We start from the raw sequence: 14,607 nt of genomic DNA, 5'->3' as shown, positions 1-14,607 counted from the left end.
TCTGAACATGCGTGCACATGTGTGTGTGTTCCCAGGCATTCCAAACTTCTAGCTGGAAACTGTACCTTCTCAAAACCCCAAAGAGAAAATTCCTGATAATAGAAACCTTTATTACAGTGTTCACACCAGAGAACAGTTTGTCTACGGTGCTACTCTTCCTTCCTTCCCTTCCCAAATGCCTGAATGCACACCACCAGCTCTGCATTTTTTTTTCTAGCTTAGTTCTGACTCTTCAGTCAGTATAACTCACAATGCTGCTAGGATACCCCACTGCTCCTGAACTTCTTCCCTCCCCACCCCTTCTCTCCTTCCTTCCCTTTTCCCTCCTTTTTCCTTTCTGTACTTCCTTTGTGTCTCTGTGTCTTTCTCTCTTACTACATCTAGTTACCAAGAAACTAGCACTAGATTCAGCCCAGGGCAGATGTAAAAAATATAGTGGAATGGAATAAATGGTAATTTTGCAAAAACAAGAAATTCACCTCATGATGTCATTATCCCAACCCTACAACTCTTGCTCATTTTTCCCTGTTTGTTGCTGGAAGTCAGAGTCTGTTTAATCTGCTTTGTGTCTAGATTGCAGAGGAAGTACATAAGGGCTATTGGATTCTCTAGGCTTTCTCACAGCGATAGGAAAAACAGATTGAATATTATTAGGTAGGGAAGAAACATACCACTTCTTCAAGGGAAAGTGGGTATACTAAGAATGGGTCAAAGCTAGATGACAAGGGGGCTCTATATGTCAGGATAAGAAAGTCTGAATATCACAGCTAGCCCTAAGCAACAGGGGGTGTTAACTAAAAAGCTTTTGAGCAAAAAATGAGTATGGTAGAAATTGTGCATCAAAAATACTAATTTGGGTTGCCCATCAAAATGTATCTTTTTTATATAGGTAGATAACTATACCTATCTCTACATATGTATCTGAATTGAAAAGAAAATGAAAAGAAAGGCTATATGGGGTCTGTAAGGGGTTTTGAATGACAGTGGGATCAGAGATGACCCTGAGGTTTCCAGTGTGAGTGATGGATAAAATGGCGGTCTAAACATTAATCAAAAAGGTAGGATGATTTAAAGAGGAAAATTCTCAGGGAAGTTCTAGACCCTCAGAAGTTCAGAAAGCAGTGAGATATCCTAGCAGCATCATTAGTTATGAAGAGTCAGAACTAAGACTGAAGAGTCAGAACTAAGCTTAGAAAAAAAAAATGACGAGCTGGTGATGTGCATTCAGGCATTTACTCACTTATCAAGGGTTTAAATGATCCTTTAGTATGTGATGAAATTTCTATGGAAGAATACAAAGAACAAAAAGGAGAAGAAAGTACAAGATCTTAGGACCTTCCTTCTGCCCCTAAAAGTTATTAATTTAGGGGCGCCTGGGTGGCTCCCCTAGCGGGTTGGGCCTCTGCGTTCAGCTCAGGTCATGATCTAGGAGTCAAGTGATTGAGCCCCGGCATCGGGCTCTCTGCTCAGTGGGGAGACTGTTTTCCCCCCTCTCTCTGCTTGCCTCTCTGCCTGCTTGTGATTTTTTCTCTGTCAAATAAATAAATAAAATCTTTAAAAAAATTATTAATTTAAGAACATTTATTGAACTACTGTACCAAGAGTTAATATTATGAACCTATATATAGGATAGTGGTCTCTCTATGGACTCTTGCTCCAAGGAGACATAAGTGGTAGAGAGAGACAGAAATCTCTCCTTCATGGCACAAGGTCCAGCCACCTTTCTCTGTCTAGCGAACCTTGCCTACAGAAATGGTGTGCTCCCACTTGGGAAGCATGACTGCTCAAGGAGGCCTAGAGTGCTTCCCCTGTCTAGTTCTGCTATTTTGTGACCTTGCTCTTCAAGTGGCTTCCATCGCTTTCCATTCTTGATATCTGGTTGGAGGGCCCATGGGCACTGGTTCTCTTCCCTTTTCCTGTGACTCTGGGTGAGGAAGGGCTGGAACTTCCTTAGGCTTTAAGGAGACCAGCTTGCCTTTCCTTTTTTCCTTCCTTTCCTCCTTTTTGGGAATTCTCTCCTACTTGGATGGATTTCACCAAAGGCTTTCCTCTCCTCTTAGAAATACCTAGTGCTGGTTACTGACAGAAATGGAAATAAAATCCTGAAGACACCAGGAGCTAAAGAAGTATGGTCAATTTGAGGGTCACACTTAGTAAAGATCTATGAGAAACCTTTAGGGGAACCATGATGTTGGGAGGGAAATGGCACAGAAGGAAAGAGTGGTGTGTCAGGGGTCATAGATAAACACACAGGCAGGGAGAGCTTTTCAGCTGTACTGTTCACTCCCTGTGTGAGCGCAGGCTGACCAGTGTCAGGGAGGTAAGAGTGGGCTGGATGGAGCAAAGAGACTCCTCTCTTACTGTAACTGAAAACTTTGGTGTAGGCTTCAAGCTTGTGGCAACTCAGACTCCTCCAAACAACAGGCTTGAAAGACTCCCCAATGCCAGGAGTATTCCGCAGTGTCCTAAAACTAAGACCCCAGAAAAATTTCTTCCTCATACCTAGGAACAGAAAAGTTAGAGCTTTCTAGTCAACCTCAGGGCATGAAGCCAGGCTGGGACAGGTGCTGATGACATGGATGTGTTAACAAAACTTTTAATGTTACTTTGATTAAGTAATTCCATCAAAACGTGGCTGCCTCTAACAAGAGCAACACTTGGGCAAAGGAAGAAGGGCTTAGACTGAGCCTTGTCTCCAACTCTATCTCAAGTTAGGATGTAGCTGTCATTAGGGAAGGATTTTACTGTCATTAGGGAAAATGAGGAAAAATATCTCACAGGGAAAACAAGAGAAGATCATGAGTACAAAAGAAATTACAATGACTTATAAGAAAGTAGAACTAGTAAAAACAGATATAACAAGAGTTTTTAAAAGGTCTGATAAAAAATCAAACAAAACAAAACCTTGGCAAGATTTGAGAAGATACCAAAAACATGAAACCAGAACAAGCAGTTATAATGAAGAACAAACTGAAAATAAGTGACATAAAAATATAACTGTTAAAATAAAAAAGCTCATAGAAAACTGAATGGTAATAATAGTGCCTGGAAGTTCAAATAAAAAAAAAAAAAACTGTCTCAAAAGATATTAGGAAATTAAATGAAAATGAAATTTATGAGAAAAATGAAAAGAAATGGAGCAATATAGGTGACTATTCATAATAGGAGTTCAATAAGAGAATAAAGAGGGGCAGAATGAAATAGAGTAATTTTCTAGAATTAAAGAAAAACATGCTCTTCTATTAAAAAGGATTGCACAGGGCCAAGAATAAATATAATAAAAAGATACTTACCTATAGACGCATTATGGTTAAATTAAGAATAAGAAAAATTTCTAAAGGTTTCTAAAGAGAAAAAGCAAAACATTTACAAAAGAAATTCAGATATGACTAACACTGGATGCAGACACAGAATTACTTTAAAATCTTCAGTTCCTGCCTCCTTATGGAGGTGGTCAGGGAAAAAAGACATACTAATACATATAGACATTAAGCAAAAATATGGTTATCAAAGCCCTAGAAATAACCAGACAGAAGATAGACTGTAAAGCTTGCAAACTGAAAGAATATAATTTAGACATAATTCTAAATAAATCTCTATAATTTAGAGATTTAGACAGTGGAAGACAGGAGGAGAAGAAAGAAAAAAGTATAAATAAATGAAAAACTCAAAATAAGATCAAAGAAATGAGGGCAACATAGTACTAATTATAATAAATATTAATGGTTTAAATTCACTAACTGGAAGAGATTCTCAGGTTAGATTAAAACAAAAAGATTCACCAATATATGGTGTCTAAGAGACATTCTTAATAATAATAGGTAATAACAATAGCCTAACTATGGAAAGGACCTAGATGTTCATCAACAGATGAATGGATAAAGAAGATGTGGTATACACACACACACACACACATACACACACACACACACACAATGGAATACTATGCAGTTATCAAAAGAAACGAAATCTTGCCATTTGCAATGACATGGATGGAACTAGAGGGTATTACACTAAGCAATCAAAGAAAAATAATTATATGATCTCCCTGATATGAGGAATTTGAGAGGCAACACAGGGAGCATGGTGGGTAGGGAAGGAAAAAATGACACAAGATGGGATCAGGAGGGAGACAAACCATAAGAGACTCTTAATCTCACAAAGCAAACTGAGGGTTGCCGGGGGGATGGGCGTAGGGGGAGGGTGGTTGGGTTATGGACATTGGGAGGGTATGTGCTATGGTGAGTGCTGTGAAGTGTGTAAACCTGGCGATTCACAGACCTGCACCCCTGCGGCTAATAATATATGTTAATAAAAAATTAAAAAAATAACAATGGGTAATAGAAACTGTTTTTGCTCATTATGTTTTAAGCTCTCTACTTGTTTTATTTCATTCAGTTCTCAGAAGAACCCTTGAAGAGATAGGTTATTATTATTGTCATTTTGCAAATGAAGAAGACACTGAGGCATAGAAAGGTTATATAACTTACGGCAAAAGAACAAATAAGTGGTGAAGCCAGGATTCAGCCCTAAGCAGTGTGGATTTAGAGACAGTATTCTTAACCATTATATTATACAGAAGGATTGAACGTAAGGGTTTAGGAAAAAGAAAAAGACAAGGCACATACGAAACAAAGGAAAGCCAGGTTAGCATTATAAGACAAAATAGAATTCAAGCCATAGGAAAAGCCATGATAGAGAGAATCTTTATGTATGATTTCTCACCAGAAATATTCAATTAGGCCATATAAAAGGAAATTTGATTTCTAAGAGTAACATAGTTTTTAATATACATAATAACCCACTTATTCCTCACAGCTGTATAAGAGCAATGATTGTCAACTCTGTTTCAAGAATGAATAAACTAAAGCTGAAGAAGTTAGACAAAAAATTGCTCAGCTAAGAAGAAGAGGTAAGGCTCAGACTTAGATTCCAGAAAGTCTGGTCCCAGAACCTGAGTACTGAAGTACACAGCATGGCAACCAGACAGAAAATGGTAGATTGCTTAGTAAATGGTATTGGGAGAATCTACTATGTAGAAATGAATTACATCAGATCTCTTCTTCCTAAGATATACAAAAATAATTGTCACATGGATTAAAGACCTATATGGAAAACAGAAAGCTGTGATGTTAACAAAAGAGATGTCTGAGAATATCTTTTTGAGCGGGACACACTTACTAATTAAAAAAGCACCAATCATAAAGGGGACAACGGATGGAATTTGACTGTCTTAAGGTCTATGATGGATCACAGACACCCCCACCATTTACATTTTGTCTAGAGCTGCTTTCATGCTACAATGGCAGAGCTGAGTAGTTAGGACAGAGACTGGATAGCCCAGAAAGCTTAAAATATTTACTATCTGGCCCTTTACAGAGGAAGTTTGCCCACGTTTGCTCCATGGAATACTCCCTTCCCCTTGGAAAATGCTATCTGGGACCACCTCCTCTTTCATGCCTTAATGTAAAGCTTGTTTTATATGCTTTACTTGTCTCTGTTTCTGTTCCTTTGGTAACATCCCTTCTGTGTTCCAATATCATTTTGCCCTAGGATGCAGTCTCTCCCTTGTCCTACAGCCATTAAACAATCATGGCTTACATCCTACCTGGTATTGACTCTTGGAACTCTAGCCTGGCCCCAAACACCAAGCCTTAAATTTTCCCTAAATGGGGATGGCTCAAATGGGTTTATTAAAAAGAAGGTAATCACTAGAAACCTTATGGGTTCAAGAAGACCCAATTACACTAAAGTAACTCTTTTCCTTTCCCACACAAAATCAGACCAGTAGACAGATAGATTGAAGAAGTGTTGTAGGTTATATATATCATGTCCTTAACAAACCAGAAAATGAACTCCTTTATTCCATCACCATAGAACTACAGAATAACTATACGTAATCTATTAGGTGAATTTTTTTTTTTTTTGATTGAAAACACATTAGAGTGCTGACTTACTGATTTATGTAAAGCTTCAGGGAGGCCTTGCTGGGAAGCTGCAGAGTCTGTACTTAAAATTGCTGAACAGAAAAGCATCATCACGAATTTGAATGTAGTTATAGAAGATACGTATGCTTATTCCAAGTTAGCAAGAGAGAAAACAGAAAAAGACTGAAATGAATAAGACACCATTTAAGAGAGGCATGATCACGGAAATCAAGATAACAATTAGTCTTGGGTGGATAGTAATGCTAAAGGGAGCACGAGGGGGTTTCTGAGGTGCCGGTCATGTCTGGGTACTTGATACAGGAGTATATTTGCTTTATGAAAATTCACTAAGTGGCACGCTTATACTTTATGTACTTCCCAATAGAGGTTAACTCTGTTATTAGAATTCTATCGTCTGCAATTCTAACCGGGGTGTGTGTGTGTGTGGATGGTGGTTTATCTAAAATGATCACATCTAAAACTATAAAATGTTGAAATTACAGAGGTAGAATTCCCCCAGGAAGCCGTCTGGCCCTGGGCTTTTGTTTGTTTGGAGATTTTTAATGACTGTTTCAATCTCCTTACTGGTTATGGGTCTGTTCAGGCTTTCTATTTCTTCCTGGTTCAGTTGTGGTAGTTTATATGTTTCTAGGAATGCATCCATTTCTTCCAGATTGTCAAATTTATTGCCGTAGAGTTGCTCATAGTATGTTCTTATAATAGTTTGTATTTCTTTGGTGTTAGTTGTGATCTCTCCTCTTTCATTCATGATTTTATTTATTTGGGTCCTTTCTCTTTTCTTTTTGATAAGTCGGGCCAGGGGTTTATCAATTTTATTAATTCTTTCAAAGAACCAGCTCCTAGTTTCGTTGATTTGTTCTATTGTTTTTTTGGTTTCTATTTCATTGATTTCTGCTCTGATCTTTATGATTTCTCTTCTCCTGCTGGGCTTAGGGTTTCTTTCTTGTTCTTTCTCCAGCTCCTTTAGGTGTAGGGTTAGGTTGTGTACCTGAGACCTTTCTTGTTTCTTGAGAAAGGCTTGTACCGCTATATATTTTCCTCTCAGGACTGCCTTTGTTGTGTCCCACAGATTTTGAACCGTTGTATTTTCATTATCATTTGTTTCCATGATTTTTTTCAATTCTTCTTTAATTTCCCGGTTGACCCATTCATTCTTTAGAAGGATACTGTTTAGTCTCCATGTATTTGGGTTCTTTCCAAACTTCCTTTTGTGGTTGAGTTCTAGCTTTAGAGCATTGTGGTCTGAAAATATGCAGGGAATGATCCCAATCTTTTGATACCGGTTGAGTCCTGATTTAGGACCGAGGATGTGATCTATTCTGGAGAATGTTCCATGTGCACTAGAGAAGAATGTGTATTCTGTTGCTTTGGGATGAAATATTCTGAATATATCTGTGATGTCCATCTGGTCCAGTGAAATTACAGAGGAATTCTCAAGTGTTTAGATTTACCAATCTAAATTTTGCTGTCAAATATGGACTTCCCTGGTGGGGATGGGTCCCTCTTAAGTGGCTAACAGGCTATACCATGGCCTTGCTGCTCCTTTAACATCATTCAGCAGAGAGAAGGCAGCAAATGAAACAGACAGGGCTGAACAGCTTATTATATTATATGAAAGCAAAATACGGCCATTTTATGGGGTTATAAAATTTATTCAGGATGTCTTCTTTTAGCCACACACGTATGAAAGAAATAGTCTCCCAACATTTCCAAGATTTATTCATGTTTTCTTGGAAGCAAATATGGGATTGACATTCATTAACAGTTTGTAAGTCTTCTCAAAGCCAAACATCTGCTTGGCATCCGACGGTGTTCACAAACTTTTTCTTTAAAGGAATGTCTGTTGAGCATTTATTAGCTTCATTTGTGCTCTATAACTACCCTCTGAGTAGAACGTTTATTTAGAGAAATCCTTAAGGTTTAAGACAATCCCCAAAGATTCGAGAAGTAGATCTGTCTTGACCCTTTACTTAATGCACTTATGCTATGACAGAAAGTATTCGAAGTGTCCCTCTAGACCTCTTCGAGGAGGACTCGTTGATCAGACTGAGGTGAAAAGGTTTTGCCTGGAATGTCACTCCCGAGTGACGACACTCACTGAAGTCAAGTGTTTTTTTATGCACTGTGGGGAAAATGGCCTGAAAGGGGGTTAAACTTTGATTAGAGATGTTGCAAGTAGGGAAAAAATGCTTAGTTCAATTTAACTTCTGCTTTTCAGAAGACATGAGTACATAAATTATGTAGGAGAATGGTGATTACTAGACAGTCTAAAAGCTGGAGGCTCTAGGCCAATTTTCAACCAACTGTCACAGAGCATAAGTTTCAAGATATGTTTAAACGAAACTGACAACTACAGAAAAAAATGTAAAATTCTTTGAAAGGCTGCGTTATGTGAACTGATGAGGATCTCAGAAACCACATGCGATTGAACACACAGCAATACTTGACTGCAACACTCCCACTCTCTTCTGGAGGAAATATTAAAAGAGGTAGAACAGATGCTTCCCCAAATTAAGCCGATCCAAGCAGTAGATAGATTCCTCCCAGCAGAGAGTGGCCCACAGAAATAGGGTGGGTCCAGAAAGTGAAAGGTCTGGGAGGGGGTCTTCTGGCCCAGAAGCTTTCAAGCTGGAAGGAAATTACCAAGGAAGGGTGCATGTGTGCATGGCCCTTCCACCTTTCTATGCCAGAGAAGCTCTACTCTTAGCTGCTTAGACATCCAGGCTCCAAGGAGGATTTGAATCCTTGCTGTATGCCAAGCTCTTCATTTTATAGGCCACAAAAACCCAAGCCAGAGAAATTCCATTAGGTATCCAAAGTGCCAGAGAGGTAAAAATTTGAACAAGTATTTCATGAATCCTCAGATAAAATACCACTTTGCAGAACAGTTCTTGATTTTAGCTGTGCCCATAAATCTCCACACGTCTTAGAGCAAACTTTTCCCTCTCCTACCTGTCCGAGAGTTTTTTTTTGGGGGGGGGGGGTTCTGTGAAGCCCCTAAAATGGTGCATTTAATTTTACCGATTTGTGTGTATGTTTTCTTTTCCTTGGGAGGTGGGGCGGGAGGGATGAGCAGCAGTTTTCATGCTCTTCAAAAGCATCTGATCCCGGACGCCTGGGTGACTCAATTGGTTAAGCAGCTGCCTTCGGCTCAGGTCATGATCCCAGCGTCCTGGGATCGAGTCCCACATCAGGGTCCTTGCTCAGCGGGGAGCCTGCTTCTCCCTCTGCCTCTGCTGCCACTCTGCCTGCCTGTGCGCGCGCTCTCTCTCTCTCTGGCATATAAATAAATAAAATCTTAAAAAAAAAAAAAAGCATCTGATCCCACCAAGGATAAGAACTGGTGTACTTGCGCAGGGGAAAAGAAGGACCACAAGGAGATTATGTTTATAACCTGGAAAGCTTATCAGACACTCCTCTGACATTAGATGTATTATTTCCTATGAAACTTCTCAGCTGGTCCAGTAAATGGGCACAGAAGTAAAAAAAAAAAAAAAAAAACAAAAGCTACACGGTATCTCTAAAAATAGAGTACTTGGAGCGCCTGGGTGGCTCAGTGAGTTAAAGCCTCAGCCTTCGGCTCGGGTCACGATCCCAGGGTCCTGGGATCAAGCCCCACATGGGGATCTCTGCTCAGCGGGGAGCCTGCATCCTCCACACTCTCTCTGCCTGCCTCTCTGCTTCCTTGTGATCTCTGTCAAGTAAATAAATAAAAAAATAAAAATAAAAATAGAGTACTTGCTGGGCTGATAAAGACAGATGTCATTTTCCTTGTTGGGTTTTCCATCCTTAAAAAAATTAGAAAAAGTTACTTGAGGTATGACATGAAACCTTCCCTTTGTAAACCAAAACCAGGACTCCAAAGCACTGAATAATGTTGGAATGGGGGGGGGGGATTATTTCTGTCTCTGAATAATCTCTTCAGAAAGTGGTGGGAAGTAATGACTATCGACTGAGAACAGCTGTTTTTTTCAATTCAGCCCTAGGCTCTGGAGGGAAAACGTTCATCCCCATAACTATTAGGCAAACACCGAAAACTGCCTTCTGTTCTTTACGCCGATCATGTCAGGGAGGAAAGTGGCTGATGTCATCCTGAAGATGGAACTAATTTCGAGATCCTCATTATCCATTACGGGAAGGCTTTCCCCTCCACTCCCATTCTAGCTGTGGCAAAAGAGAAGCCTGCAGCAGACAGCAGACTTGGAATTATCTTCACGTGAGGACTGACCAAAGGTGGGAAAGCAGTGGGAGGGGAAAACCCCAAAAGTCAGGATGAACACAAAGTTGTGAGACATCACCGTATTTTGAAATAATATTCACTATTTATCTGGAGTGTCTGTTCTACTGGAGGAAAATAGAGAATTTCCTGCGGCTGGGAAGTCTGTTATCCTCTGAGAAGCCTGGAGTGACACTTGCATTTAAAGGTAAAGAAAGATACATGGAGTTGTCCACCTATTCCTCACAAGCGACAGAAGCATTATCATGGAAATTGTACATCAAGGTCAGTAGGGTTAAACGACAAGAAAATGGTCTGTGCCAGCAGTTTAAATGCCAAGAGGCACCGGGCCAAGACGGCGCACAGACATAACTCCAGCACTGGCACTGATGTAATTACGGGCTTAGATGAATTCTCAACCTCAGACCGGAAGATGAACCACAGTCCTTATGGGAAAAGAGAAAGGAGGAAGGTAATTAGAAGAAAAAGCTGAGGAAGGGTATTTTCCTTAAAACAAAACACCAAACAAAAAACCAAACAATGACAAACCCTAAAACTCTAAAGAAAATCCAGTGTCTACCTAGGGACCTTCAGGTCCTCAAACATGCATAAAACAGGATGGAGGGAGGAAGGGGCCACACACGTCTTTATAGGGCTCAGTTTTCGAGCTGCTCTGCATGTGCGTGGTAGAGTGTGACTCCCTCCCAGGGGCCCAGGCCTGGAGGAGCCCCGGGGTCCATGTGACTTGTGAGCATCCAGAACAAGGACCTCGGGAGGGAATTTCACAAGCGCGCAAACATATTTTTTCTCCCTTGACACTGCTTTCTACTTCTTCTCTCCCTCTGCTATTGTTTAATTTTGTGGTTCCACTTTTGAAGAATGGTGGGAGGTGCCGTGTTAAGCAATGCTCTAAGAATGAGACTCAGCTGCAGTGACTGTGTTAGGAAAACTGGCCTCCCACATCCATCAAAGCAACTGTGAGTCTACTTAAAACAGAAAAAAAAAAAAAAAAGGAGACTTGGAGGAGAGCAGGCAGGAAGCCTTGTGCAGCCTTGTATGTGCAGGGTCTCTGCCCAGCACGCAGTAGGTCCAGCTCCGGCGCGGACTCAGGGAATGGATCACTGTATCAAAAGAGCTTTGGATTACAGTTGGTTTACAAACAGGAGCCAGCCCGCATAGCACGACTGTGCTTTGGAGCAAGCTTTTGTTGATCTTCGTGATCCCATTAGTGAAAGTGATTAAACAACCAGATCTGGCACAGTTATCCTGATGGAAGTGTGTCAGAGTTGAACATTCCTAAAACTTGGTCAACAGATTAGTAAGGAATCAAGAAAGGTCCCTGGAAAAGCAGATTTTAAAAAGCATGACAATATCAGAGTGTAAATGAGATCGTCAAGGTAATTTCCAATTCTTTCTTCACGAAGGTAATTTCCAATTCTTTCTTCACCATTAAGCAGACAGCCTAATTATTACTGATACTAAATATGTGTGTACAGGGGACCCTGGGTGGCTTAGTCGGTTAAGGGTCTGCCTTCGGCTCAGGTCATGGGATCAAGTCCCGTGTTAGGCTCCCTGCTCAGTAGGGGAGTCTGCTTCCCCTCTGCCCCTCCCGCAATTCGTACTCCCTCCTTCCCGACCCCCGTCAAATAAAGCCTTTTAAAAAAAAATGTGTACAACAGGCTCTCCAAGAGCTCTATGGTAACATTTATTAACACATGCTACAGTGAAGAAAAATAAATGACTGAAATAATATGGGTTCCTATAATAAGTAGATTTTAACTCTCTGTGATATAATTTTATAGGTTGAAATGATGCTTTATAAAAGGTACTTATTAAGTTTGGTTGAAATTATATTTCACAAAGTGTGTTCCAATGGAAATTCAGGAAATATCTACAAGGCATGGCTTATAAATGTGGAGACAAATCATATACAGGATATTTCAGTGAATAAGCCCAGACCAAGAAGGTTTAAAAAGCATAACATTCTTTCATCAGTAAATGTATTTTTTAAGATAATAATAAAAGCAAATAGAAAAGTTTTAACAATAATGTTAAAAGAATAAATTCTGGGAAATTCTTCAGAAGCCCTGCTAAGATTTTGTCTCCTGGGCCGGGAGTAGGGGGTGTGGGGGGACGGTGGAAGCAGCTGGAGACACTGCCACCCCAGACCTGGTGGGACCAGCCAGTAAGGCTCTCAGTAAGTGGATGGCAAAGAGGAAAAGCCTTAGGTTTCACAGTCAAGCTGAGTTATGAACACACTTTAAATTTTAGGAAGACAAAGTGGGAACAATTTCCACAAAGATATGGGGAAGATTCTTTGATGAGAAATTCAGGAAGGACTAGAGCTAAATGCATTATGAAAATGTAGTTCTATGGATTAAGCCTTTATAACTCAAAACAGATTCAGATTAGGAAATAGGCAGTACTATCAATTAGAGGAAAGAGGAATGCACGGTCAAGAAATAGTCTTCAGGAAAATGACTCAGCATTTAAGTTACGTCAAGTCCTCCAAGCAGGCTCCAAGACTGATGTGTAGAAAACAGAATTCTTATATGGAAATGAGGAGAATAACGCAACTGGAACATGGGATGGCAAGAAATCTATCGATTCGAATTATGAACAGTAATTCCTAAGCATCAGTAGGACTCATCTAAAAAAACCTGCTACTAAATTCTATTTGAGGTTGTGAATCTTGAGTCTTGAGTGAGTGAGATAATAACCTGAGAGTGACGAATTCTGGATAGAAAAACTTTAAGGAAGTTCACAAATCAAGAATTTAGGATTGAGGTGCTGTTTCCTGAAATCTCACAATATTCAGGAGAACTTACCTGCAGCAAATAACAGCTTTGCACGACAAAGCCAAGTCCAGGAAATACTGTCTTACTCCGAAAGTTAAGGCATACTTGAGGGTTTTCCCATCAATAATAAGAGCAAAATCATTCTCTTTTCGAAGAGCATCACCCAGCGTAGTGCAGTGGCGACTGAGCGTTTCCCTCGTTGCCTGCGAAATCAAACAAAAACACCCGCAGCGTTTTACTTCCGTTTGTTCTACTGAGATGCCCTGAGTATGTTCAGCAACTACACTTAGATATTCTTAGTGCTTTTATGTTGTAAACTGCTTTCACATAACTCCACTCATTTCATTCTCCCAAAAGCTCCTGAAAGGCGATTGGACAAATGTTATCGGTGAAAGTAAATTACTCTATTAAAGTCACACATCTGTGTCTACCAGGGTTGGGATTACAAATCACTGATTCCTCTGCGAGTTTGCCCATCATTCTAACCACACAATCACAATCGTGCAAAAATATTTTCAGTAAATTATCTTATTACAAAACAGTAACATTGTCCCAATTTATGAACTAGTCAAAATTGTTTAGCCATGAAACCAGGGGAAATGTTGAAGAATATCATTTAAATAACTTATGGGTGTTTTTTCCAGAATTCCTCAATGCTATTAAAACTTAATTTCCAATCACCAAGAGGGGGGAAACGCAGTGTCTGTAATCTCTCGCCACTTCACTAAATTGGTTTTTATAAATTTTAATCATGACTTCATGATCCTGTATTTTATGTGGGGAGGGGGATGCCTGGCTTGGTAATCTTGATGGATCAAATAGAAGAACCCCTTCCATCAATGCAGAGTTCACTTTCAGGTACAATAAAAACATTCAGCATCAAGGTAAGCTTTGTTCACTTCAACCATACAGAGGGTTTATACTTATCTTTATCTAGAACTGCTTTCCCAGCTCTTCAGAGGCAAAAAGTTGCAAGACATTTAGGTTTTCTCCCCAAGTCCTGTAGACCCTTCCTATAACCTAATGGGGCCAGCTTTCTGTCTTGTAAGAGCCCAAGCACTGTGGATAAATGAACACTGGCTCTGCACAAGGAGACATAAGGAATGATTCCTCTCTTACTAGAGTTTTGTTCTCAATGCTAATATCTGAGTCTGTAGTTATTATGTAATATAGAGATATATATATATATCATATATAATAAAATGTACCTATAGTAAAAATACTTATGTAATATTTTTATTATATTCACGGGAGATATAATTATTGTTTCAACTTAAGAGTGTTACTTCAGTTGCATTCACAAAGAGGGAAGCAAAGGCAGAGGTAATTAAAATTTTTATTGGAGATTTTTGAAGGTGTTTCAACATTCGTATTCAAATGTGGTTCACACTGGGTTTCTGGAATTTCAGGATCTGTTTACCAGAATAATAGAACCATGTTGTACCATAAAGTAAGTCTGCCCAAATTTCCTAATACTGGAACTTCACTTAATGCCTCCCCAGGCCCCCATTACCCACAGTGACACTAAGGACCACCATATAGCAGCTTTCTTTGCAAAATTTTCTGTTTACACTTTACATGGTCGGGGGGAGGAGCGTAGCTTTTTGAATTTATAGGCCTCACCCTCCTATTTCCTGCTAAAGAT

The 14,607-nt window shown here is 39.8% G+C and overlaps 1 protein-coding gene across 4 annotated transcripts in view; it reads right to left on the bottom strand.

Moving 5' to 3' along the window:
• Positions 1-14,607, bottom strand: part of ATP8A1 (ATPase phospholipid transporting 8A1) — a 241,269-nt gene that overhangs the window by 60,072 nt on the left and 166,590 nt on the right. For all 4 annotated transcript variants that reach the window (XM_059162405.1, XM_059162398.1, XM_059162414.1 and 1 more), the window contains one exon: positions 12,993-13,165. In XM_059162405.1, coding sequence (XP_059018388.1) covers positions 12,993-13,165 — 173 coding nt within the window. The remainder of the gene's footprint in view (positions 1-12,992; positions 13,166-14,607) is intronic.

This window comes from Mustela lutreola, chromosome 1, assembly GCF_030435805.1.
Source record: "Mustela lutreola isolate mMusLut2 chromosome 1, mMusLut2.pri, whole genome shotgun sequence".
Taxonomy (NCBI): domain Eukaryota; kingdom Metazoa; phylum Chordata; class Mammalia; order Carnivora; family Mustelidae; genus Mustela; species Mustela lutreola.
Note: the sequence above shows the minus strand (reverse complement) of the source record. Positions and strands in the feature narration are given on the sequence as shown.